The sequence below is a fragment of the Serinus canaria genome, chromosome 3, assembly GCF_022539315.1.
Source record: "Serinus canaria isolate serCan28SL12 chromosome 3, serCan2020, whole genome shotgun sequence".
Classification (NCBI taxonomy): domain Eukaryota; kingdom Metazoa; phylum Chordata; class Aves; order Passeriformes; family Fringillidae; genus Serinus; species Serinus canaria.
Window position 1 is genome coordinate 27,800,614 of NC_066316.1, and position 24,929 is coordinate 27,825,542.

A 24,929-nucleotide genomic window follows, 5' to 3' on the forward strand; every position below is an offset into this window, starting at 1 on the left:
AGATGTTTATGTGAAAAAAAATTATTAGCCATTAGACCACTAGCAATTTCCATGGAACAAAGTTAATTTTATCCTTGTAGAATTAGACTGAGGTTATTTTTTTATTTTTTCTAATTCTCCAGAATAGACAATATTAAAAACAGAGATCCATACTAACCCTGAAAATGTAAGCTGAAGTGGCGAGTTCTGTTATATATCAGACTTGCTTTTAGTACGGAATATCAGTCATATCTGTAGGGGTAAGATTACTACATCATGTGTGTTTTCCACCATATAGATGATGAGGGATGCTAGCACACATTCCAACTCTCCAGAAATCAAAACAACATTCAAATAATTTCCAAATGACTGCTGCTATGTAAAAATAGCAATTCTTCAGAATACCAGCACCCAATGTGGCTTATTAGTGCCATTAAACAAACTAAAAATTTCCTGTATCTTTAGGACACAGAGGAAGGCCCGAAGACTTTATTTTTCTTTTGACATAGCATCTGTAACACAAGCGAGCATGTTAGGTACTCACGTAACATACAGCTTTACACCTGGACATTTTATGATACAGAAGACATTGTTCCAGAAACAAAAGAAAAAATAGAAAAGGATTCATCCAGATGTTTGGTAACACATAGAGGCTGGCACTTGGTAAAACCCAGCATTTTCAAAACTTGCAAAAATAAATCGCAAGTAAGCAATGATTTAGAGCAGGAAGTTACCATGTCATGTCAATGCTTACAGATTAGATTTCATTAATTACCTTGTCCCAAACTGCAGTTACTCTCACACAGCTCTTATCACTGACTTTCAAGAACAAGTGTCTTTGAACAATGTCAAAAAAATCTACTTCATTTTATTTTAAGCATTGAAACTGGTGTTTGCTTCAAAGTGGGGTAGAATAAACCATTGTTCAAAACCACAGACCAACCTAGTATAAATCAGTAACAGATAGATATATTGTAAGATTTCCTTCTCTTTCAAAACAACCAACTCCACATGTTTTGAGTAAGTCAGGTATGTTAAAATAACCAGTCAGACTTCATTCAAATGAATTAGACAACTTTTACTAAATGAAAAAAACCTACATTTAAAATATGCATTTAAAACAAAATGGAATTAGAAAAGAGACTTAAATCCATTTTAAAGAACTTGCTCACTGTGTCAGAAATCAATATATCTCTTGCATTATATAATGTGCCAGTTCATAAAACATAAGTTACTAGAATCCTCAATTTAACATTTTCAAAGACAATACTGAAGTCAAGAGTTTTACATCTACTGATGCACATTTAGAATGGTATAAATCTGCAGCCTTCCCCCAAAGAATCTAACAAATTTGACAGTATTCAGTAAAAGCTTCTGTAGTTGTGTCCAATAAGTATTGCATCCTAAAGCATCACAAATCTGTGTGCCTTTCATTTATCCTACTATATATTTTGTATCTTCTCTATATCTTGCCATTTGCCAATGTTAACTCTTTTAATAAAGGAGAGAACTGAAAATACTGCTTAACTCTTGATCACATACAGAAATTATTGCTACTATAGTACACTACAAAGCAGAAGTCTATACAATAGTATATGAAATTTGACCATGAAAATCCAAATGATAGATTCTTTAGTGATGTAAGCCTTACTATAAAGTTGGACATTCCTGTAGCATTTTCAGCTCACCACCCACCATCTAGCCTATTGTATGTTGAAGAACATCCATTTAAACACACCCTCTTCTGAAAAAGAACGTCAGCTTTCAAAGGCTTAGAAAATAAGGATCTTCATGTTCTGTGGAACTATGTAAAATGAATTTTGATGCAGGTAGGAAGTTACCTGGAAGCTAAGCATGCCAAAGGTGTTTCATGCTAATAAAACTAAAGCCAAGGTACCACTAAATCAAGTTACCAACTAATAGGCAATACCATTTTTGTCCTATCTAAGTTAAATGAAGTGCCATCGCACAGTGTAATGTCAATAATTTAAAATAGTGTAGTGCACAAATTCATTGTGTGGTAGTTTAAGTTAAAAGGTCAGGACAGGTTTTTCTGTCTTAATGTACGTTGGCTGCCAAGCTGTCCAGTCTGGGCATTTGGGACTCAGTTTGCCTTTTAAATCACTACTGTACTATAAACTTTGCATTATAATGGGGCACACAGCATTATGATGAAAAAACAGGGGATTAGGGGGAGGATAAGAGATCAATGGCTGTTCTAGAAAGCCCCTTCCTCATATCAATTTCAAAGAGCCAGGAAATAAGACTAGATACCATATTCCGCATCATTCTAGCTACAAAATAACCAAAGTAAAAGCAAATAAGCAACAATAAGACCACATTACACAAATGGAACATCATGCTCTCATCTGGTTTAACTATTACACCAAGTTTTAACTGGGATGTTGGTCAACTTTAAAAACCGTGGTAAATGTGAATATGTAGTTGAAATAGTTTTTCCTAATTTTTTTTGTCTCTATGCTGGATATTAGAACTTGGAGCTATACTTGTTACAATACAGTGTCGCACATCCTTCTACTAGAAAAATTAATAAAGATCCTTTACCCGTCTCGTTAAGTTAAACGTGTGACATCATAAAGGGTGTCAAATGGCTGGATGGTTTTACAGTGCACACTTATTATATACTGTAATATGGAGTTTTGTCCTTGACAGATCTGATGGTGTTTTCTACATTATTTCCTTTCTTCACCTCTTCTTCGGTGGATTAGCTGTGCGAGGTGGAGTGACTGGACGCCCAGAATTCAGTCCACCATACTGGTACTTGGCTTTCTTTTCAGATGGTTTCAATATCTTAGAGAAAATAAAGAAGTTCCTTTGAGTCAGCAATAACTAAGAACATTTCAAATACTGTTAAGCCCACATGAAACCTTGTTCATCAGGAACAACAGGGATGAGAATGTTGGCGGGGGCAGAAATCACATCACAACCCTACAAATTTCTTAGTTCTACATGCAACAGTAACAGCAACTCTAAATTCTTCCAGTTCTACCACTACACTGAGGTGGAAAGGGGAAAGAAAAGGGACTGAAAACACATCCAGGAAGGAATAGGGACTAAAATCTGATCAAAGCAGCCATATTAAAATGGTCCCTATAACCATTAGTTTGCATAATTTTGTACTCCAATCACTAGGTATGACAAAAAAACAAAAATCACCCAATTAAACTTTAAATTTTGAAATGAGCATTTGAATAGAATGAACAACTTAATATGCAATAGTTTGGAAATCGTCAAATTCCAGTTTTCTGGAGAACAGTTGGCTTGCAGTTCCAGTTGTTCACAAATGCCAGCCTCCTGTGCAGTTCTCTCTGTAGCCCAAGAATATTGCTTTGCACTAACCACCAGCACATCAACGAGCACACTAACGTGGTCCATACAGCCCACACTGTACAGTTGTTTTAATGCACAAATATACCATACCTGGAAGGAACACATCAGAGTTTCATCCACACTCATCATGCCTCCTGCATTGTCAAACTCTCCGCAATAATTTGGAGCTGAGAATAGGGTGACCAACTGCCGTTTAGCAAAGAACTCGTATCCATCTTCAACCACCTGTCAACACCAGAGAAATCAATATGGCTTACATACGAAGTTTTGAAGGAAAAAAAGTATCTTGAGGCAAACTGGACTTTTCTATTAAAAAGATAAAGGAACTCATCAAAAAGCTATTTTATGTCTTGACTTTCAGACAGGAAAGTTCACTCATTTTATCTTACCTGACACTGAATGCCAGGCCAGACACACTCTATGTCTGACACTTCAAATGTTAAGCACACATCAGCTTTACTGTTTAATATTTTCATAGTTGAAGTCCAGTCATACACTGCTAGTGTAAGGATTCCCAGCACGTAATGCTTTATACACAGAATGTGGATGTTTGACCTAAATTAGTTTGGAGCACACAAAGTCTGGGTACCACCTTCACTGCAACTTGAAACTATTAAGTTTTGCTTAAATTGGCGTTGACTGCATGCACCTCAAACACAGATGATTTTAGAGCATCAAAATTATAAAAAAAGAGTGATTCTGCCAAATCTTGCCTAAGAGCACAATTCATCTTTACAATTGTGCAAGTAGTATGATGCATCAGCTAAGGATGTTCCCTCTTTTCTGAAATAAAAGCTTCATGTTACAATGTATTACAACAAATACAATCAACTGCTCACTTTGGTGCAATCATCATGATCTTCTATAAGATATCATCCTCCTTTTATAAAGAACTGAATCAACTATATGACTATAGAAAACTGTCAGTAATCTTGATCAGCAGTTAAGAAAGCCAGTCAGCATGTGGAATCAATACTAAATCTTCTCTAAAGTTTTAGCAATAAAATTACAAAGAAAAAAGTTTAAGTGCTCCAATAGCGTACCCAAGCCTAACAGTGACATAGAATAAAGAGCCTATTTTTGTTTCACAGCAAGGGGGAGCTTCTAAAATAGACTAAATAATGAAACTGAAATGTTATACAGGAAACTGTAACCTGATGTCCACCTAAGTAGCACTCTTGCTCTAAGTAACCTAATAAAAAAGTGTGCAAAGGAATGACAATGCAAAAACTGCCTGACTGAAATGCGAGGAAATAAAAACAATCTACGCCAAAATACTCTGAGATAGCTGAACCAAAATACTGGCAACAGTCAAAGTTTTTATGTACAGACTTGTTTGTAGAGATAGTCAAAATGCATTTAATATTTCCATGAAGCAAAGCAGAGGTAGCTCAAGCCAGAACTACCAGGGAATTGTCGGCTGCTGAAAGTGTAGAACTCAAACTTCAGTGTAAATCTCAAATTCAAGTCACTCTGCCCCTTTAAATATGGAGATTTTTAGCTGTGATGTTCACATACATCAGTCTAGCATTTAACAGACAGTACAAAAGGAAGACATCAATGGAGAAATCCAGTGTTAGTATTCTACTCAACAGACATTAGACACACAGTTCAACATGAGCCAACAGAAAGACACAGCCTTTATAGGCCCTTTCTTAGAAAGATTTTTTCTCTAGAAATAACACAGTGCAAATTAAGTTCCAAATATACACTACTGGGAAGGAGCAGGAGAGGTTTTAAGAAGCAACAGCAGCAAAATTCATACCTGATGAGCTCGACAGATCAAATCCAGATCATGACGATTCAGAAATTTACTGACCACATCAGCACCAAAAGTGAAAGAGACCCCACGATCATTTTCACCCCAACCTTGCACATCTTTGTCTGGGTCAGACCACAGCAGGTCACAGAGCAAACCTTCAAAAGATAATAGGATATGAAAATGCCAGTCTTAGGAGGTATTTCATAATGCAAACCAGTTCTACTGTAATTACCAGAGCAACTCTCCTAAAGAAAATAAGCCTTAACAACAAATGCAACAATACTTAAACTACAACTCAGACAAAGAGTAGTCTGAATCTCAAGATTGTTTACCCCCTCACCACTGAAAATGCCTTGAGATGAAAGAAGTCAGATTCAAATAGTTCTCTTAAATAATCTTTTATTGTAATATTCAGGGTGTTTACAGTGAGCATTAAAGGAGTTTAAAAATATTAAAGTGCTTGTGTATTAAAAGGCAACCATCAATTTCACAGCTCACTGAGAAAGCTTAGTAAATTTTAAAGTCCATGCAAGGCCAGTCATAAAGGCACCAAGTAATTCCGTACCCTAAGTTTCTGAACACAAACAACTTTGATTCTTACTTTTCCTACCATTCACAAAGAACCTTAGATGACTAAAACAAAATGTAACACAGTAAAACACTGATACATCGCCTCAGGTAGCACTGTCAATTTGCTAGGACCCCAGCTGACTGTTTCAAAAATCCTCGTGACAGCCAGCCTAGAAGCTAAGCTAAAACAATAAACCTCTCTGGCATTTCAGCTCTGGTCAAGATCTTTTTTTTTTGCTGCCAACAAAAGGTCAGCCAACTCTGGAGTTAACACCGGGTATTAAAAAAGATTTCTCTAGATCAACTGCAATGCCTTTACACATATAGAACTTTCCATAAGTATTAGCATGAGAAAGAACCAGGCCAATCCAACTGCAATACAAATAAACCCCCAAACGTCTGAAAGGCATTTCACAGCTTTCTGTGAAATTGTACTTTCCTTACCTGTGATGACCCATAGGCATATAAGTACTTAACAGCATTGTCTCACAATTTGAAAGATAAGCCAGAAGGCTCCTTCATCTGCCATTCAAGAGTTTGATTGACATTTATATTTGGTTACTTGCTAAACAAAATATTGAAGATGTTATTTCTTAAACAACAGATCCCTCAAGCTATAATCAAGCAAACCAGAGTTTGAAACCTATTGTGCAACGACACCATTTTATTTTACATATATTTATCAAATGGTCTTTGGCGCCAGACACAGCTCCTCTCTAACAACAGGCTAAAATTTGATTTGTTTTCAGAAGACAAAAAACAGAACAAGTACAACTGGATTTTAGATAATATTTCCATCTAGAGAGAAACTACTGAATACAGTCAGTGCATGACAAAAACTTAACTGAAATTTAGTTCTATATTGAGTAACTTTGTTTTTCAAAACAATAATTGCCCTGCAATCCCTAATGGCTTCTTACCATGAGTTTCCAGCAAGTGATAGAAGCTGCTTGTCTCAGCTGTTTAGCAAGTACTTCCTCTTCTATTCTTTCCCCAAAATCAAATAATCTTTAGGGTCATACAGAACAATAGGCAAATCTGTCCTAAGAGGTGTTTAAATTGCAGTTGAAATTGCAAAGCTTTTTTTCATCAGGCTAGAAGAAGCCATCATAATGATCTAATCCTAGCACAGCCACATGATCATCTACCAAAACTTTTGTATCAATACAAATATTCCCCAAGTGACACCCCTCCACAAACGGGTAGCTTTGAAGAGCTTAAAACTTTAATGGAAGTGACACTACTTCAGTTTATTTTTAATTTTCTGCAAGATTTACTTCCATTAGGTAAAACAGGTTTCCTTAAATAGGTCCAAAAGATGACGACCTTTGTCACTGTACCACAGCACACATGCCTCTGATGGGACATTTCATTTTAGCTCTGGCAGTATACACACAGCTATTGCTTCTGAAAGCAAAATTACTACATGAAACAAAAGACTTTAATAAAAAATCTCCATACTTATTTTTAGGAGATACTAAGAGGAGCGATGATTTCAGTGGAGTGTCCATGGAAACAAGAACTACGTTCTTTAAGGGCATTCCTGAAGTGGGGGTGCCTCAAGCACTATTATTTGCCTGCTGAACAAAACCATCTTTTCTGGGAATGCTGATATATGCAAAGATTGACTTGTTTGTGCTGACATTTATTTGGTTATGCATTGAGTGAATAAGTAACATAAAAGGAAAAACAGTGTAGTAATTTATACTACAGAAGCAATTACTCATCAGTCTATAATGCATTTTAGTGTCAGGAGTGCATATCCTGGCTTGCACAGAAGTGGTGTTGTTTAAGGGACAGTAGATATATTAACATTAGTCCCTGAATTACTCTGTGCCAAGGAACATTACAGGAAACAGAAGTCTTCTAACTTATTTGTAACTTATTTTCAGAAAAAGGTTCAGATCTTGTATTTCCTCTGAAAGTTAATTTCAGACCACTGTTGAAATCAACACTTTAAAAAGTATCCCATTGTACTGCTCAACAGTCTTTTCAATCCACTAGTTAAAAAATCTGTAATAAATGAGACACTGAGCAAGACTGATTAAACCATTCAAAAGAACACTGTACAGAAAGCACTAGCATTTTGCATCCAACATTTATAAACAGAACAATAACCTAGTAGAAGAAAATTTCACAACTAGTACATTGATGCAATTGAAATCCCAGCTGCAGTGAAGTAAGAGCTGCATTTTTCAGATTTAATGAGGAAGGAGACAAATAGAGAGAAGCCCAAACACCCAGGAAATTTTTAACTCTGTTGTACTGTTTAACTTTGAACAGTTACATTTTTTGATAGACTAAAAGGTTCGTGTGTGCCTAACCAAGGCAAGGGGAACTCCATCTTCAGTTTCCTTTATCTTTCATTACATTTCTAAGATGTTTTAAGGGAAACTTATGAATAATGTATCAAAAAACATACCCTACTCTGCTATGACGAACAACAACAACAACGCATCCAACAACTTTTAACACATAACATAACATGGCCATCAGGAAGAACAGGGCTCACATCCTATACAGGCACCAGGAAATATTGTACTATTTTACTGTGAACAGAGGTTGTGTTCACTACATTGCTTGCACAGAAATTGATTAAAGCTGTTTCATCATTAAGACTTATTTACAGTAAATTCCATCTCACTCACCTGTGTCAGGAACATCTGTAGGTCTCATAATTCTCCGGATCTGCTCCATTGACTGGAGGTCTGGAGACAGTCCTGTAAAAGTACAAGAAAACAAGTGACTCATATACGCATTTTACCTGTGGAAAGGGTTCCAGAGAACACAAGATTTGTGGTTCAAAGGCACACAGCATCCATTGTTTCCACTGCAACATAAACAAAAGGCAGTTTGCTATAAGACAATTAAGTTGCTGAATAGAGGACAGAGAATAATGCAAGTGAAATTAGCAAGGGGTTCTCATCACCATCCTTTTGGCCATGGAGGTTGTCATCTACTGTAGCTCAGCTGCTTAAGTCAATTATAAAAATCACGGTACTTGGATTACTCAAAAACCCAAAACACTTAGTACAGACACAGCTATCTTTCAATAGTTTAGTCATCAACATGCAGCTACAATTAAAGCATGGAATTCCAAAGCCACCCTTTGAGGAGTTTACACACCCTAAAGCTCCTCTGCTTGGGGCGTGCAGGCATGAAAGAGAGCCTGCTAGATGCTACAGCATGCTAACGTGTCCTTAAACAAAGGTGTTTTAAATGACCTAGGCCAAGTATCCAATTAAGAAAGCTGCAAATTTGAAAATAGAACATGAAGACCTAATTTGTGATGAAACACATTTCATGTTAACAAACCATATAAATTTGACTCAGTCCAGAACTCTGAACAGGAGAGAGAAAGCTGTCACTGGAAAGGTCATTTCACCATGTAAAATAATTTCAGAGTTTGCACAGTGGCAATGTATATATTACAAGAACAATGATATTTGACAGGAACCAAAGCATTTGATACAGACTTGAGGAACTTTTCTTCAAGTATGAAGATTTTAGATTATTTTTCTTGAAGCAGTCTTATGGTAAAAGCCTTCTATCATCATCAGCTTGCTAAAGCTGTTTTCATGCTCTTGCCTTGAGGTTGTAAAGGATGGCAGAAATCTAACAGTAAACTACTTAAAGGGAGTATTAATCAAGTCTATAAACACAACAACACAGGAATAATAATATAAATTCTAGTAGAAAATCACCTTTTAAACTTTGACAAATCTACCACTTCCCCTTCCCCAGATCTGATCTATTTGCACACACACATTAGCCCACAGCACCACACCCAGAGATTGCAATGGGCAGTCTCAGTGAAATAAACACAATCAGTCTGTGACTTTCTATGAAGTCAGTTTTCAGCATTTCAGGCTGAAAATTTACAGTTTTCAGCATTTCAGGCTGCACCCAAAATAAATCTTTAATCCCTGGAAATGTTCAAGGCCAGACTGGATGGCACTGAGGATCCTGGTCCAGTAGAAGGTTCCTTGCCCACAGCAGGGTCATTGGGAACTAGGTGACTTTTAATATTCCTTCCAACTCAAAGCACTCTATGATTCTTTAAAAGCAAATGTTACTACAAACCATGTCTCAACCGTATGGCTGTCCATTTTTGTGCTATTTTGCATTATTGGAAAACAGCAAAACCCTATGGAATTGCCTGCAGGTTTGCAGACTTCTTTGTGATCATTTCTTTCCCAGAGTATTTTCCTAACTCCCTTTGCACACTCAAATTCATACCTACAAGTCCTATATGATCAGTGTTGAACAGAGGATATAAGAATGCCAAAACCCATTGTAAAGCTGCTGCCAGTAAAGTGATTGCTGAAACCTAAAGCATACTAAAAGTACACAATTAAGTTGTCTTGTCACAACAGCTAAATACAGAAAAAATATCTTTAAGTATACTCAGTATACTATATTTTGAAGCATAAGACTACCTCTTCCCTAAGGGAAAGCAAATAATTCTCATTACTCCTAGCAGACTCATCAAATTTGATTTGAACCACTCTTCGATTGTGTGGAATTGGTAAAGTAAGTGTGATAGGTACCAATTTCTATAGTGTAATCTTTGAATGCTATGTAAATTAAATAGAGATAAACATCAACATCCAGTTTGTTGTCATTAATGTCACAAGAAAAATAGAATTCCAGAGCCTAAAAATACTACATAAATGCAGTATTTTACTGTACAATCACAAATTCCATCTCAGAGCTTCAACTGAGTGTGGTAAGACCAATGTATTCCATCAATATGACCTTACAATATGGACTTCATTTATAGAAACTTGAAACTAACCATGTAAGTTCTCTAAAGATTAGAGCTAGAGAGTGCTGTCACAGATAAGAGGACCAATGCTGTACAGAATACAATGCAGAGAGAAAGGGAGAAGTCGGGAATGGTTATGGAATAAGCTTTAATGAAGTGAGATAAAGAGCAAAGCCAGACCTTAGTTGAGAGGACAGCCTTAAAAAAAGAACAAATTATTACATGCGTGAGGAATGTGGGAAGAGAGGGAGCTGATGGAAAAGATACAATGAAAGATGCTCTCACTAGCTTGAACATTTAAAGACAGGGGTAGCAAGAGAGGTTTGAGTTATATTACAAGACGGTAACTCAAAACAGATATCTAGAAAAGTTTAGGTAAAAGAGATGACTCAATATATTAAGCTATTGTAGATGGCCTACTGGGGTTGAAGTTAGGTGCCTTTTGTTTTACTATGTTATGCGGTTTTGCAAAGTTTTATTATATCCCAGAGGACAATATTTTTAAAATAAACTATGCAAAAATGCGCAATATAGTAAAAAAGGCACCTACCTTATATCTATATGCTAGCTTCAACCTCCAGCAGAGTTGAATGGTTTGTGTTGCTGCCTCAGTGTCTATTAGAGCAGTAACATCATGAAAAGGCGTTGACAGTCCATTACTTCATTGGATCTGGAATGCAGTTTGGATAGGACTGGAGAAAAGTGGAAAAAGGGCAGAACTTATTTCTGTGCTGAACGTCCATGTCTATTTATTAGGAGCACACAGCACTTTAGTAGTCTTTTCACTTTGTTTCACAGCTACAGATCAGTTCAGAGTGGCAATAATTTCAGTTATAGACTAAGCATGTACAATTTATTGGGCAATTAGCAATGAATAACAAAGTACTGCTTTTCATAAAAAGATCCTTAAAAGCATACTATGTAGAAAAAACAACTCTTGTTTAGTCAAGTAGGAAAACTTTTAATTCACACATGCCTTCCCCATTTACAATGAAACTTTAAATCTTTTTTTTTTTGAAAAATAGCTCTCAAGGCTTCTTTCTCACTGTTCAGGTCTCAAAAGCACACACAAAGCTACCAGTTTTGTCATAGCATTCTGCTCTACCTGCTAAGCTGCTTTGATTATCTTCCACTTAAGTTTAATTGTTTGCCTGAAACACTCCAGTATTTTGTTACTATTCATGCTCTGTTTTCCAAAAAACCAAAATTTTAAAACATATGTTGATAGTAAAACAGTAATTCTTTCATAAGCTCTTTTGGAAACAAATTTACTACATGGGTTTTTAGCCACTGGTATTTGGCCACCTAGGTGCAGAAGTGACTCTATCTCACATTCTTAAAACTATGAGATCTAGCCTGTAAGATAGATACCAGCTCTTAAAAAGAAGAAAACAACACATGGCTTGAGAATAAGATTAAAAGATGAGCTGCAAACAGGTACTCTGCCATGTCAGTGCTACCCAGAGACTGGCAGACCCAAGTGTATTACTACATTAACTGTGTTTTTACAGGGACTTCAAATCTCAGAGAATGTTATGTGTAAGAACCTCTTAGCTTATTCTAGCAGACACTGAAGGCAGCTTTCAACAGAAGACACAAGAATACTCCAGACCATTTTTAAACATTCCATACAGGCATAGCTCTTGAATTGATACCTGTAATTAACAAAGGCAGGAGGGCAGCCATCAATAGAACCTCATGAAGTCTGGAAACGGAGATGCTCAAACTAGATGTTTCTGCATTGCTTTCATTTCCACTAATTTCCATCTCACTGGCAACACAGGTGTGACATCTACCAAACCATTTCTAGATCACTCAGAGAAAGGCATTAAGTTGCTTATTAATGGAGGCAGTTGCAAACACAGCTGCAAAAGGCAGGATGGCTTTTTCTACAAGTAATTGAAATTCTTGTCAATTGTTTGACACTGCAAGCTTCTGAAAACCTGTTAAGCATCACTGCCTGTAAAATCATGCCAAAGCTTGTTCTACAAAGAGGAGAACCCAAGTACACTCCAATATTCTCACAAGTCACAGCCCTCGGTCAGATCAACACCCAACACTTTTTTCAGTACACCAACAGGGCAGCACTGGGATACGTACCCACACTCCATTTGGTAGAGCATTAACCTAAAACCAAGTTTAGATTCAGCTTTTAAAAGCACCCATCAGCTTACCTCCATGACAACAGAAGATCTTCTCATCCACAATGGCTGCAATAGGCAGACAGTTAAAACAGTCTGTGAAGGTCTTCCAGAGCTTAATGTTAAATCTCCGCTTGCCTGCAAAAACAGTGTGAGACATTAGGAAGAGAAAGGTGGTTTTTAAAGACAACCTGTAATTTGTATCAGAGCCTAAGCAAAAATGTTAGCAAACTGTCTTCATAGGGTTTTATTTCTTTGAGCACACTAACTTCTCAATCTCTTACAACACCATTTCAAGGACAGCAGAGGAAATAAACAGTAACGCTCCAGAGTGACTTCAACCTCGGCTTGGAACTTAGAAAGTTTCAAAGCAGTTTCACAGAATATTGAAACCCTTGCATTACAAAAGTCACTACTACAAGTGCTTCCAAAACAAAGTATTGGTCTGTTGTAGTCTCCCAAAAGTAAGAGCTTTTGCTTACATTCATCATAAAATCCATAGATTCGATTGATGCTAGCACACTCATGATTTCCTCTAAGGAGAAAGAAGTTTTCCGGGTACTTGATTTTATATGCCAGTAATAGGCAAATTGTTTCCAGAGACTGTTTGCCTCTGTCTACATAATCTCCAAGGAAAAGATAATTAGCTTCTGGTGGGAATCCTCCATATTCAAATAATCGAAGCAAGTCTGTATACTGACCATGGATATCACCTGAAAAAAAAAAGTTTACCAAGGATTAGTGCAACGTCGTAAAGACTTACAAAAGTCAAGAACTTAAGCTAGCTAATTAGTTTTTATTCAGTGATATTTAAAAAGTCATTAATATTACCTTTAAAAACTGGCAATATGCATTACAAAGGGAAGAACCATGCTAATATTAAAGCTGAAGTACCCACAGGATATAAATAACTCACCATATCTGCATAACTGCTATGTCAGGTATGAAGCCAGTCTGAAATGCATAAGCTACAAAAATCTTCACAATAAAGCATAAGCTTTCTAACCAAGCTTTAATTCATTTAAATTAAAACAAGGTCAGAAAGAAAACCTCTAATTGAACAGGTATATGACCAGGAAGTAAACGTACCTCAAAAAAGTCACATTATCTACTGCAAAAACAGAACAGTGAAGAATTCAGCCTGGAGAGAAGCTGAACACTGTGCTGGCAAAGTACACCTACTTCAAAGGTCAATTTCCATAACATTGCTGTACTAAGAATCCCATCCCCCAGCATTTAGACTAACTCTTCCTTTGATGCATTTAACAAGCAAGACAGACTCAAAAGACTCCATCCCTTAAGATACTCAACCCTGCAGCTTGTTGTTAGGAAAAATACCTGCCATGTTACTCTTCACACTGCCAGCTTTAAAACTAGGCTTTCCACGGAACAGCTCTGTGTGGCATTTACAGCACCACAGTGCAGCACATCAGAGCAGCCAAAGCTAAACTATCTCTGAGCTGTCCACATGGGTGAAGAGGCCAAAGCTGCTCTACAGTAACTTCCAGTATACATGCAATGTATTCCACCTGAGTGGAAAACTTATTATCAGAGTGACTGGATGCAAAACAGATATGCCAAAAGCCTTCAGTACAAGCTGTATGTTTATGTAGATTCAGTACCTCCTGGTCCTGTACATTAAGCATTACATAGATGTATCTTCACTATTGCTGCTTGCTCAGTGACAGAATCCTGACTTTGCTCAGCAGAGTTATTCTCCAGTAGAGCACAAGCTACTACAGCCTCAAAAGAGAAAAAAGAACAACTCACATAACTTTTTTCATCTTAAAAGAGATAAAAGGTTCCCAAACCTGTAAGCTCTCTGTTTCAACTCTTAAAATGTACAGTGGTAAAAAGAGCACATGCTATATTATATTCCTTTAAACGTTCCATGAAAAATGCAATACTTCCTCCTTTAGGCAGCATTCTCCCACAACTATTTCTCAGTCAAGGAGAAGAGTCACTTTTCCAATTTTCTTCTAATAGAGGTGATCAGTATCTACTACCCAATTTCAGTCACAATCTGAAGCTCCGCTGGCTAAAATCTCTTTCACACATGTTGCAACAATAATTATTTGTATTCTAATTGATATTTAGAAGTCTCCAGGTCACAATCTGAAGAAGCAGAGGACTCCTCAACGATTGTTTCTATGCTGAGTTTAGTACTCCAGAACCATGTTGTCAAATCCCCAGACTTCATCACTAACAGAATGAACCACCAAGTAAACACACTCCAGAAAATATTATTATTATGTTGTCTATAACTACTTTCAGTTACACACATGCAACAGAGGGACAAATGCACTTAATGGGTAAAAACATTTTGCAGAAACAATTTTACAAAGGTACCTAGGCATTTACCATTCCATTCAGGGCACTTAGCACTTTAAAATACAGCTTCATGTGAGCACAAGTTGAAGTCTACCAGATATAAGACTTACATTAAAAACCACATCTATTTTAAAATGGACATTTACATAAGAGCATCTTTCATCTTACATTAAAACACAGCCATTTGAGATGTAGAGCTTATTTTGAACTGACTTGATTATAAGACAAGACAGTCCTATTATGAATCCTCAGGCATAGCCTGAACACACAAAAGTAATAGTTCAAAGCATTACCAGCTGCATATTTTGCTTTTGGTGAAAGCAATCATCTTTCTTTCACTTTTATCTAAATGCAGCTTTGACAATTGCTCCAATATTAAATTTAGATGCACCTGACACTTCCCGGTACTTTCACTGTGTTTGGAATCTGATTTGAGATAACAAATGCCTTATTTAGCTGTGCATTAGCTACACCTATTACTGCACACCCAACAGGCCATTCAACTGCCTTGATCTAAACAGATGAGGAGGACCTTACTTTGAAGTAGAACAATTATGCTTTGCAGACCTTGACTTCTGTATAATCTACCTGAGTTTCCATGTTTCCCTCATCTAGGAATACAATAAAACTACACTACAGTGAAAAGTCTAAAGAAACCACAGTGAGATAAAGTTGCATTTTACCTTCAACTTTATGTCATTAGGCAAGCTGAGCTGGTTTTTCCTCCCCACCCTACCAAGCAATTAGTCATTTAAAAATGACTTTGCCATTAGTGGTTGGTTTGCGGGTTTGGCTGTTTTATTTTGGGGTTGGGGTGTTTTTTAATTGGTAATATCCTCTCAAAGTAAGAAACATTGCAGACATTGCATCTGCCAGGAAGAAGCTAATCTATGTTTGAGCATGTAAGTAGTAATGAATACAAAGATTTATTTGTTTCCCCTTTAATATTATGACACTTCAACTAATCTAATTCAAGGAATTTTATGCTTTGTCTATTGTTAATAAGCAAGGTGAAGGATGATTACAATCTGGTATTTACAAAACTTTTTAAACAATTGTTACAAGCTTGTAGTTACAGTGTACTTTGGAAGAAGTCTAGCATCTTATAAATGCTTAGTGAGGAAAAAATGCACACGTTGTATTTGTGTTTCACAGTAATACTGATGTTTTTAAAAATATGCTGTTACATGGTAACTAAGCCTAATTTAGGTCTGCATTCAGTTTCACTTTCTCAATTGAAAGACTAAAAACGCCTTCAATTTTTCAAGCGTTTCATTTCACGAGGTCTTCGTTTTGTTATGCTTTGAAGTGAGGAACTGCAACATGCAACATGTGGGTCATTTAAAAACAGCTAACTGCTTTTTGAAATAGTGATCAGAAGAGCACCAGCCCTGTGCAGGCAAGGAACAGGTTGCAAAATTTGCACTAGATGAGGGCACAAGCAGCCCTTATTGCCAAAGAAACTTGCTCCAAAATACCGTGAGGAGCACTGGCAATGTACTAAGTGCTAGCTGCCTGAAAACTACATTCAAGGTTTTGAAGACCTCCCTCTAATTCCAACTCAGCCTCATTTGCCTGACTCAGTATTCTTCCAAGCCCCCTAGCATAGAACTAGATTAAAAGACCAACATATAACATGTATATATCAAGCTTACATACCACAAATTTTCAGAGGTGCCTCTAGTTCCAGAAGAATAGGCTGGCTAAGAAATATTTCCCGTGATTTTATGCACAAGCCCCGAACTTCTGCTTCGGTCATCTGAACAATCTTCCCAGGACGACATCCTCGTACTGAAATGAGATATTTAACAGTTGAAGGTAACTACCACACAGATATACAGCAACAGCTAAATGCAGATGATCTGTATTTAAAACCTATCTTTGACAAAAAGCCAGCACCATACTCTACCAAACACCTTGGAATTATGCTGTCCAATGAATTATAAAATTAATCTCTGATACTTTGGTATTCTGTGCTTAAAGATCTGTATACATTCCTGTTGAATCAGGTCTCAGAAGAGAACAATATAAGCTGTGCTTTTGTCCATATCTGAATAAATAGCAATTTTATGAAGTGTCTAATTTAACAATTCCTTTATTCTAGAGCATTCATAAAAGACAAAAAAAATCTTGAGAACAGAAAACCTGACAACACTTCCACACTAGCACAAGGTAAACTTCTTTAGGACTGTTAAGTTTAACAGCACTAGTTAAATACAAAGAAAAAAAATCATAGACGTTATTATGTTTAAATAAACTGAAACTGCCATATTAGGAACATCATACTAAAAACTATGAAAGTTTGATGGAACTTTCATATATAATGGCTCTTAAATTACTGAAACCTTTACAGCCAAGAACATTCTAATAAGAAATGAAATTGAATTCACAAAACCTTTGTAAGTCAGGCATTCAGACCTATATTTAGCATAAAATCAAAAGCACTTGCATGTCATTGCACTCCGAGCAATATCCTCTGGCAAGTTTATCTGCAGCTGCTTCTTTCTACAAGTATCTGTATGATTCCTGTCAGAGGCTTTAGTGTGTCTAATGAGGCAGCAAAATAGAACAACTGTGTTGTCACTTTGGCCAATCCAGCTCAGTCTTGCATCTCAGCACAAACCAAACTTCAGAGTTCAAACAAATAAGCCAGAATCTATCAGTGTCTACAACAGGCGAACATCCTATCCTGCCATTTGTTTTAGATGAAAATAACATTCAGCATTAAACCATGGTAGTACCTACAAGGGAATGTAATACACAACTTTTGCAGCTTAAATCCAAATGTTTTCAAATTCATGTAGAGTAAGACTTTACTTCCTAACAAATTTAGCTGCAACTTCAGTTAGTCTAATGAATTTATGAACAGAAGAGCACAAACTATTTCTTCACACACAGCAAATTCCTAGGCCACCTGTTTTCCCTCTTCAAAACAGAAGAGTAAGCTTGTAAATTTTTTTTTATTAACATAACCTCACTTTTCCTTTTATTTCTGCTTAGTTCCTAGAAAACCTACATTACAGAGAAGATCAGTATAATTACATCTAGCATTATCTACATAGTTCAGTAGGGAAGAAAGGATATGAGGGAAAACAGTTTGTCCTAGGTCACCTAGTGCTATGGTCCAGAGTGTTAAACTCAAAATGCTCTGCTCATCACTGCTTACTTGTCTCAGTGTAACTGCATATTTGACCACGCCAACACTGTGCTATAAATATTTATTTTTAATAAACACCAAAGACTTGCTAAACAGAGGTTAGGAAGCAGTCACAGGAACACAGGAAAAGGCAGAACTAAAGAGCAGTTTTCAAAAGCAGGGAAGAAATGCAAAATTAGATCCTGGGACAGCTAGCTTGAGTGCCAAAAGAGCAGGAGGAATAGTATACCTGAAGTTGAGGATATATTGTAAATACTTAGCTCATTAGAACCTCACAAGAAAAAGGCTGTGTCATACAGGACCTCCTTCAGTGATGCTCAGTGAATCACTACCAGGTGATATTTATGACATGGTAAGTCACATTCCTCTTGCTAATTAAGATTTCAACTACACTCGAGAAAGCAAACAGCATTTTAGCAACACATTTGTGTTATTATTCCTCATGCATTAAGATGTTCACTTACACATTAGAAGAATACCAAGGCAAACATCAGAAGCAATCAAAAACAAGGCAGACATCAGAAACAATCAGTTTGTGACTTGCAAACAATATATGCCTACAGGCTTCCATTTCATCCCATTTCAAACAAATGAGCGATGTTCTTACAGATACATCTTCAGCCCCATTATTAGCAAAAAAACCACAACCAACCAACCAAACTCCGGCTTGACAACTTTGCACAGAACCTGACTATCCACTCTGCGAGGTACCAAAATGTTCCAATAATCTCCATTTCAAATGCTTGTGTTCCAATAGTTCATAATGATCCCCTTCAGAGACCTGGGACTCCTGATAGGCACAGTAAACTGCCATTATATACAAGCAGAGTTTTCATATTACAATGGCTATAATTTTATTTAGACAATTGCTCTATTTTAGACCCATAGCTTGCAACAAAGTCCCACCAAAGGACCATGCAGTACAATCAGCTTTCCAGTCATGTCTTCCCACTACAGACAGCGCATTCTTTTAACCATAAGCAATGACATTCTCTTCTGTATTTAATTCTCATGATGTCTTGCAGTACCAGAATGATGCCATTTCATACAGATCAAAACCAGGAAGTAGAATTACACACTTATATCCACTTTAGTTTTGAAATTCAAGCCCAGGAAAGCCCACTATATACAACATTAATATTACCAGGAGCAGTACCAGACCAAGCACTGAGATAACAATTCAAGCAGGGCGCCCATAATACTTTAAATAACTTTGATCCAATTGGTTTTTCTTACAACACCAGCCTTTAGCTCCCTTTGAAAGTCACACATAGATTTAAACTTGGAGCATTTGCTTTATAGAATTGATGCTTTGAGTGGTGCTGGATTTTTTTCATCAGAAGCAAGACACAGAGAACAAGCAGTCCCTGACTTCATAATTAACTGCCAGTCAGTGCCTTGATGGTATTTCTTTACTTCTAACAGTAGAGCCCTAAATGCTGCAAGTCCTTAACAGACAAATCAACTAAGCAACCTATTACCTCACTTCAGATTTTCCAGGTTAGAAGACACTTCTACAACTCTGACAGGTCTATCACTCTCAGAAGAGGAGACAGCATGCACGTGATGATCCGTCACTTCCATCCTTTGGGAAAGGTGCAGATCTGAGCCACTGTACCTTTACAAAGGCCTCTTCCTCCCAGTCTGCAGTGCCAGAGTAAACATGCAGGTTCAGTTATATTTGAAGTAATACAAAACCTGGAGTTTCATGAGGAATAATCATCAACACTGGTTAAGATAAAAGCAGTTTTCTCCCACAGTTCCTGGATCAGCAATAAGGGTACTACATATTGAGAAATGAGAGGCTCCTGTGAACCCTGAAAGGCTCAGCACTTCACTGGATTCACAAAGACACTGGAAGGTTTGCCAAGTAGTCATCCGGAACAGATGTGCCACAGCTGTGGTACAAGTACACAAGTAAGACTAAGCACTTATTTCAGCAGCTTACATTACAACTAGAATTTTGTTCAAGTTCCCTTGACTCAGCTGAGCTTTGTATGGATTGTAAACAACACTCCATTTAGTTTTTCAAAAGCCAAATCCCCCAGAACAGATTGAAGGGGAGGTTCTAAGAATCAGATCGAGAGCACAAGAGATGTTTTTCAGACTCATTTACGAGTTACTATAGCTAACCACTCCAGTCATAGCTTCACACATTGCAAAATCTGTAGCTCAAACAGCCTTTAACAGCATTGGGAAAACCATCATTTTTAACAGCTGTCAGTTACCCAGGGAAGAAATATATCAACATTAAAGGTGAATTAATTCTCTTAAATCTAAAGTGCTGTAAACAAGCTTTGATTTACATAAATTAGCCTTTCAATAGGGACAGTGGGGACAGCACTTCTGCTGTAATACACAAACTCACACCCAAAGTGCTCTGAGAGAACAAACCCTTCCTCCAGTGAGCTTCAAGCAGAGTGACATGGCACAGGATAAAAAGGAGTAAAAGCAAATATATCACTGAACACTGAGACTTATTTTAGCACAACAGATCCTACAGTTACCTAAAAGCTACTCTAATTGATATTAGAATAATCTCTGCATCTACATAATCATTCGGAAGCAACCTTAAGAAGTTCAGTAACAGTAATTAGTAATCCAAGACATGACCTGCACAGCAGCAGGTAAGAAAAACTTCAGCAAAAATTTTGGGTTTTTTTAATCCCTCTAAACTTATGCCAGAGTGTAGTAGATTATGTAAGGCAATACTGGCAAGGAAAAGGAAAGTGGGTCAAGAATTTGGCTGCTCCAAATTCCACTCACATCGCTTTTTTCCATAGCCTCTCATGAAATGGAAAAAATGTATTTAACCTGTTTTGTCACACTGCTTCTGGTGTGCTTCTCTCTAAGCAACTAAGCTGCTCATTTTGTGCCATCACTAATAGTTTCTTCAATGACTAAGTCAGCTATGGTATGCACAGCTACCCTAAGCATCTACCTGGTGTTGCTTTCAAAGATCACAGTGTCGAGTTTACTGGATGTAGCGCGCACAGTTTTACCATAACATCAAAACCCAGAGACTTCTCCCTAATCTCATAAAAAATTGGGTCAGCATTATTGCTAATAAGCACTCTCCTTTCCATTCACTCTGCTTTTTTTGCACACATGCACTTATGTGGCTACACAGTGAACTGCAGTGAACTGATATTTTCTTCCTAGAACAAAGACACAACAAATCAAAAATGTAATCTAAATAGTTTCCCAAGGTAAAGAATATATCCTCGGTGAACTTGAGACAGGGCTAGTGAAAGAGTAAGGAGCTGGTTCTGCTTCTTTCCACACTAGCTCCAGCCAAGCTTATATCTGAAACTATGGCTTTAGAAGTCAATTTTGCCAGAGCAGATCTAAAAAAAAACCCCGAACTACAACCCAAGATTGCAAGCATGCAATTTTACAAATTGCACACAAGCAATTCCCTTGAGCTTACACTCCCCCCACATTCTGTGGGATGTTTAATCAGTGGTGATTAACAACTCCGACATTTAACTATTTTTTTTGTACTTAAAAGTACTTTGGAGTATTTGGCAAATGTTGAACAGCCTGTCAATAGTAGGAGCAGAACAGATTTTAACGCTTAAGGAGGCATTACCTATGACTTGGGGAAAAAAAAAAACAAGCAGTCCTCACACTGATTTTTGGAAATATGTTCTGAAGTTATCTGCTCTCAGTATTTTTTAAATCCAAATTACATACTTTCATGAGTTTAAGTCAAGAATCCTATAATGGATTTTAAAAGCAACTCTCAATTTTAAAAGCAAAACTTCTATTCCCTCAGAATATCTTCTGTTATTTAACTTGTTCTGCTGCCATCCAGAAGCAGCCACTCCCTACCTTGCAGCAAAACAGAGAGTTAAGCCAGCAACACAAGTTTTAAATTTTCAGAACTGCTGTGACAGAACTAAGCTTAGAATAGCTCTCATTCACGGGTTACACTGGTGGACAACAATAATATAAAGGAACCCATTAGAACTTTGCTCAATTCAGCAAGAACGGATCACTGAACATACAGCTCTCCTGCAACATACCCAGCAACTAGGGTACATCACCCAAATTTCTCACTAAAAATAGAACAATCAGTCTTCCTGGGAGCTTTTTTCCCTGAAAAACTATGCTTTTACACACGAGTAACCTTAAAGTCTTTCTAAAACTGCCTTCACTAGATGATCTTGATATTATTTTGCTGAAGAACAGTGATTTCCTGTGAACTCATTTTAGCAGCCTTATTTAATATTAAGCACAAGTTCACTGAGGAGTAAGAGACTGCCTAAGCCTTTAATGGGAAAAAAACCCTAACGATGAATTGGTGCTGTTCTACCCAAACTTGAATTTACATTCTTTAAACACATGCTATCCAGCAGAATTAATACTCATGGAGAAGAGGCTTTGAAACGACTTAGTAACGACTATGTAAAATTGCTTCAGGGAATGCTCCAGTGAGCCCATGAAAACATGCAACCTTCACCCATTCCTTTAGCTTTCCATGGACCACCTGCTTCCTTACACAGAAGTTCCATAAACTTACTGATGTCTCAGTCATTCTGTATCACACATGGTTCCAAGAACTGCTGAATTCAATACTGAAGGCCAATATCACATGTTCTGCATTTACTGTTTGCTTAAGAACACTTGAACCTAAAACTCAAGCAACCAGCAAAAACAAAGGTAGAAGCCTCTCACAATGCTGTATTACACAGTGATAGTAATTCCTGTCCTGGTCTACTTGGAAAGCTAACCTAGCATAAAAATTTCATGAAACTAAGAGTTTCAGCTTATTTCACAAAGGATGACTTTCTTTTCCCTTAAAGCAGTGCTAATAAAATTCCTAAAACTCAAGGAAGGTGGAGGTAAATTACAAAAGTTATGAAGTAACTTCTGAGAAGTACAAAGGAAAGAAGCTATTGAAGTTACGATACAAGAAGCTGGGTGCAATTTCTGCACATCAATGTCACTGGTACTTAACCAATACAATTACATGGGATATATACACAAAAAGGTTTCTATCAAGCTTGGTATAAAAATATCAAAAAACAAACACAAAATACCCCCTCAAAACCCAAAAAAGACGGTACTGCGAAACTAAAATGTCCTAGTCAATGTACTAAGACAAATCACGCAACAGAAGGTTCCTTGCAATGTTTCAAATTACAAAGCAGATACCCAATACCTTTAGAGGCACCTCAGGCTGTAGTTAAGAGTGGATTCCCCTATACAGCCCCTTCACTGAGTACTGCATCTGACCTTAGTGAGCAACAGCCAAATATAGCAAGCATGCTGCCTTCACCACAGACTAGAGCTTAGCAGTGCAGCTTCTTCCTTTCTGAAAAAGTTACATTCCTACCTTTGGTGGTAACTAATGAGCATTTAGGAGAAATTTTCACAGTTTATAGTTGCAGTTATATTAAATAAGAACAGTGTTTCTCTCTTTTTATACTATGATTTAGCTGAGCAGGGAGCAAGACACCGAATGACTCAAGTAAAACCTGTGCTGCAGAGTATCTAAATGAGACAGTTACTGAATCATGGAGCCTTCAAGTGGCCAAACAGCCAGGCAGAATAAAGAACCCCAGCACACTGCCTGATGCTGGGTCTTGGCCTTCAGCACAGTGTTGCAAGCCAACCATTCCATTCGTCATGCACTTATAAAGCTAAAGATGAAGTGGCTGATATCTGCATTGCTGTGCAGACCCAGAAACAAATTTCATTCTTCTATCCCTCCTCCCTGGTTAATACAATACCTACCCTCCTAGAAACATACCAAAACTGCCTATTTTCTTCCTCTTTTTAAAGACTATTTTTTAAAAAGTCCTTTGCAAGCAAGACCTTTTACAGTTATTCTTGTTTCTTTTTCTAGTATCAAATTATCCAATGATTTCACACCAAGCCAGGTAATAACTCCTGTTTATTCAGGATTCATCTCCATTGTTTGTTTGTATTGTTTTGCAACTGATCATTAAGGTCTATTTTATTTCTCTACAACTGCTTCTCTTTTTCAGCATCAGTTACAGAGCCTAGGACTGCAAGCACTACTACCACATCACAATATCACACTATCAGGCTGGCTGTCTATGTTAACTAATTAAGACAGCAACAAAATAAGAAATGTTATTGACCATAGCACATTTGACCAGTATGCTCTATACCACTTAAAGCTAATAAGGAAAAAATCTCAATTATTTTGTAAGAATTTAAAATCCAACTTTCATTTAAAATGTCAAGTAACATTCAAATTTTTATGTTCATCACAACCTATAAGACCTCCAAAATCACAAGAAAATGAAGCTTGGAGCTTTCTTAGAAGACAACACATGACATGGTAAGAAGACCATGCAATCAGCTTTATTAAGACAACCATAAAAATCACCTTTTTAGCTGAACACTGAAGCAATAACCATTCCCTACACCTAATGGTAGTCCAACACGTCCCTTCTTGGATAAATATTTCACAGCTTCTTTAGTGCATTGGTACTAGGAGAACTAGTAGCTCTCAGCCTCACCAAAAAAAAAATTGTTTAGAAAAGATCCATATTAAGTTCAGACAGGTTAAATCAAATTGTTAATTTTAATAAGGAAAGCTAGATGCCTTGCCTAGACAAGGCAAATTTGTTTGTACAGCAATAGAAATGAAGTCCCTTTCAGCAATAGAAATGAAGTCCCTTTACAGAAAGCCATCTTGTACCTAAGGTTACCGTGTCTGGGTTTCCCTAAGTACATCCTCTCTTCCACATGGTAAACTCCCTAGTGTTTACTAAGACACCTATAAATTTAAAAGAGCAGAGATTCATTCCAGCTGGGATGCTTTACACCCAGAAATTAAGGATACACATGAATTAAGCACATACACAGGAAGCCCTACAGAAATATGGCAAT

General features: G+C 37.1%; 1 protein-coding gene across 2 annotated transcripts in view; it reads right to left on the bottom strand.

Moving 5' to 3' along the window:
• Window positions 1-428: 428 nt before the first annotated feature.
• PPP1CB (protein phosphatase 1 catalytic subunit beta) overlaps window positions 429-24,929 on the bottom strand; it is a 29,206-nt gene continuing 4,705 nt past the window's right edge. The window contains exons 2-9 of one of the 2 annotated variants that reach the window (XM_050972706.1): window positions 19,541-19,703; window positions 16,562-16,693; window positions 13,054-13,284; window positions 12,605-12,709; window positions 8,311-8,382; window positions 5,096-5,247; window positions 3,421-3,555; window positions 429-2,790 (exon numbers count right to left, since the gene is read on the bottom strand). In XM_050972706.1, the coding sequence (XP_050828663.1) occupies window positions 2,686-2,790; window positions 3,421-3,555; window positions 5,096-5,247; window positions 8,311-8,382; window positions 12,605-12,709; window positions 13,054-13,284; window positions 16,562-16,661 (900 nt within the window). In that variant the 5' untranslated portion in view covers window positions 16,662-16,693; window positions 19,541-19,703 and the 3' untranslated portion in view covers window positions 429-2,685. The remainder of the gene's footprint in view (window positions 2,791-3,420; window positions 3,556-5,095; window positions 5,248-8,310; window positions 8,383-12,604; window positions 12,710-13,053; window positions 13,285-16,561; window positions 16,694-19,540; window positions 19,704-24,929) is intronic. The other variant, XM_050972705.1, reaches the window with a different exon arrangement.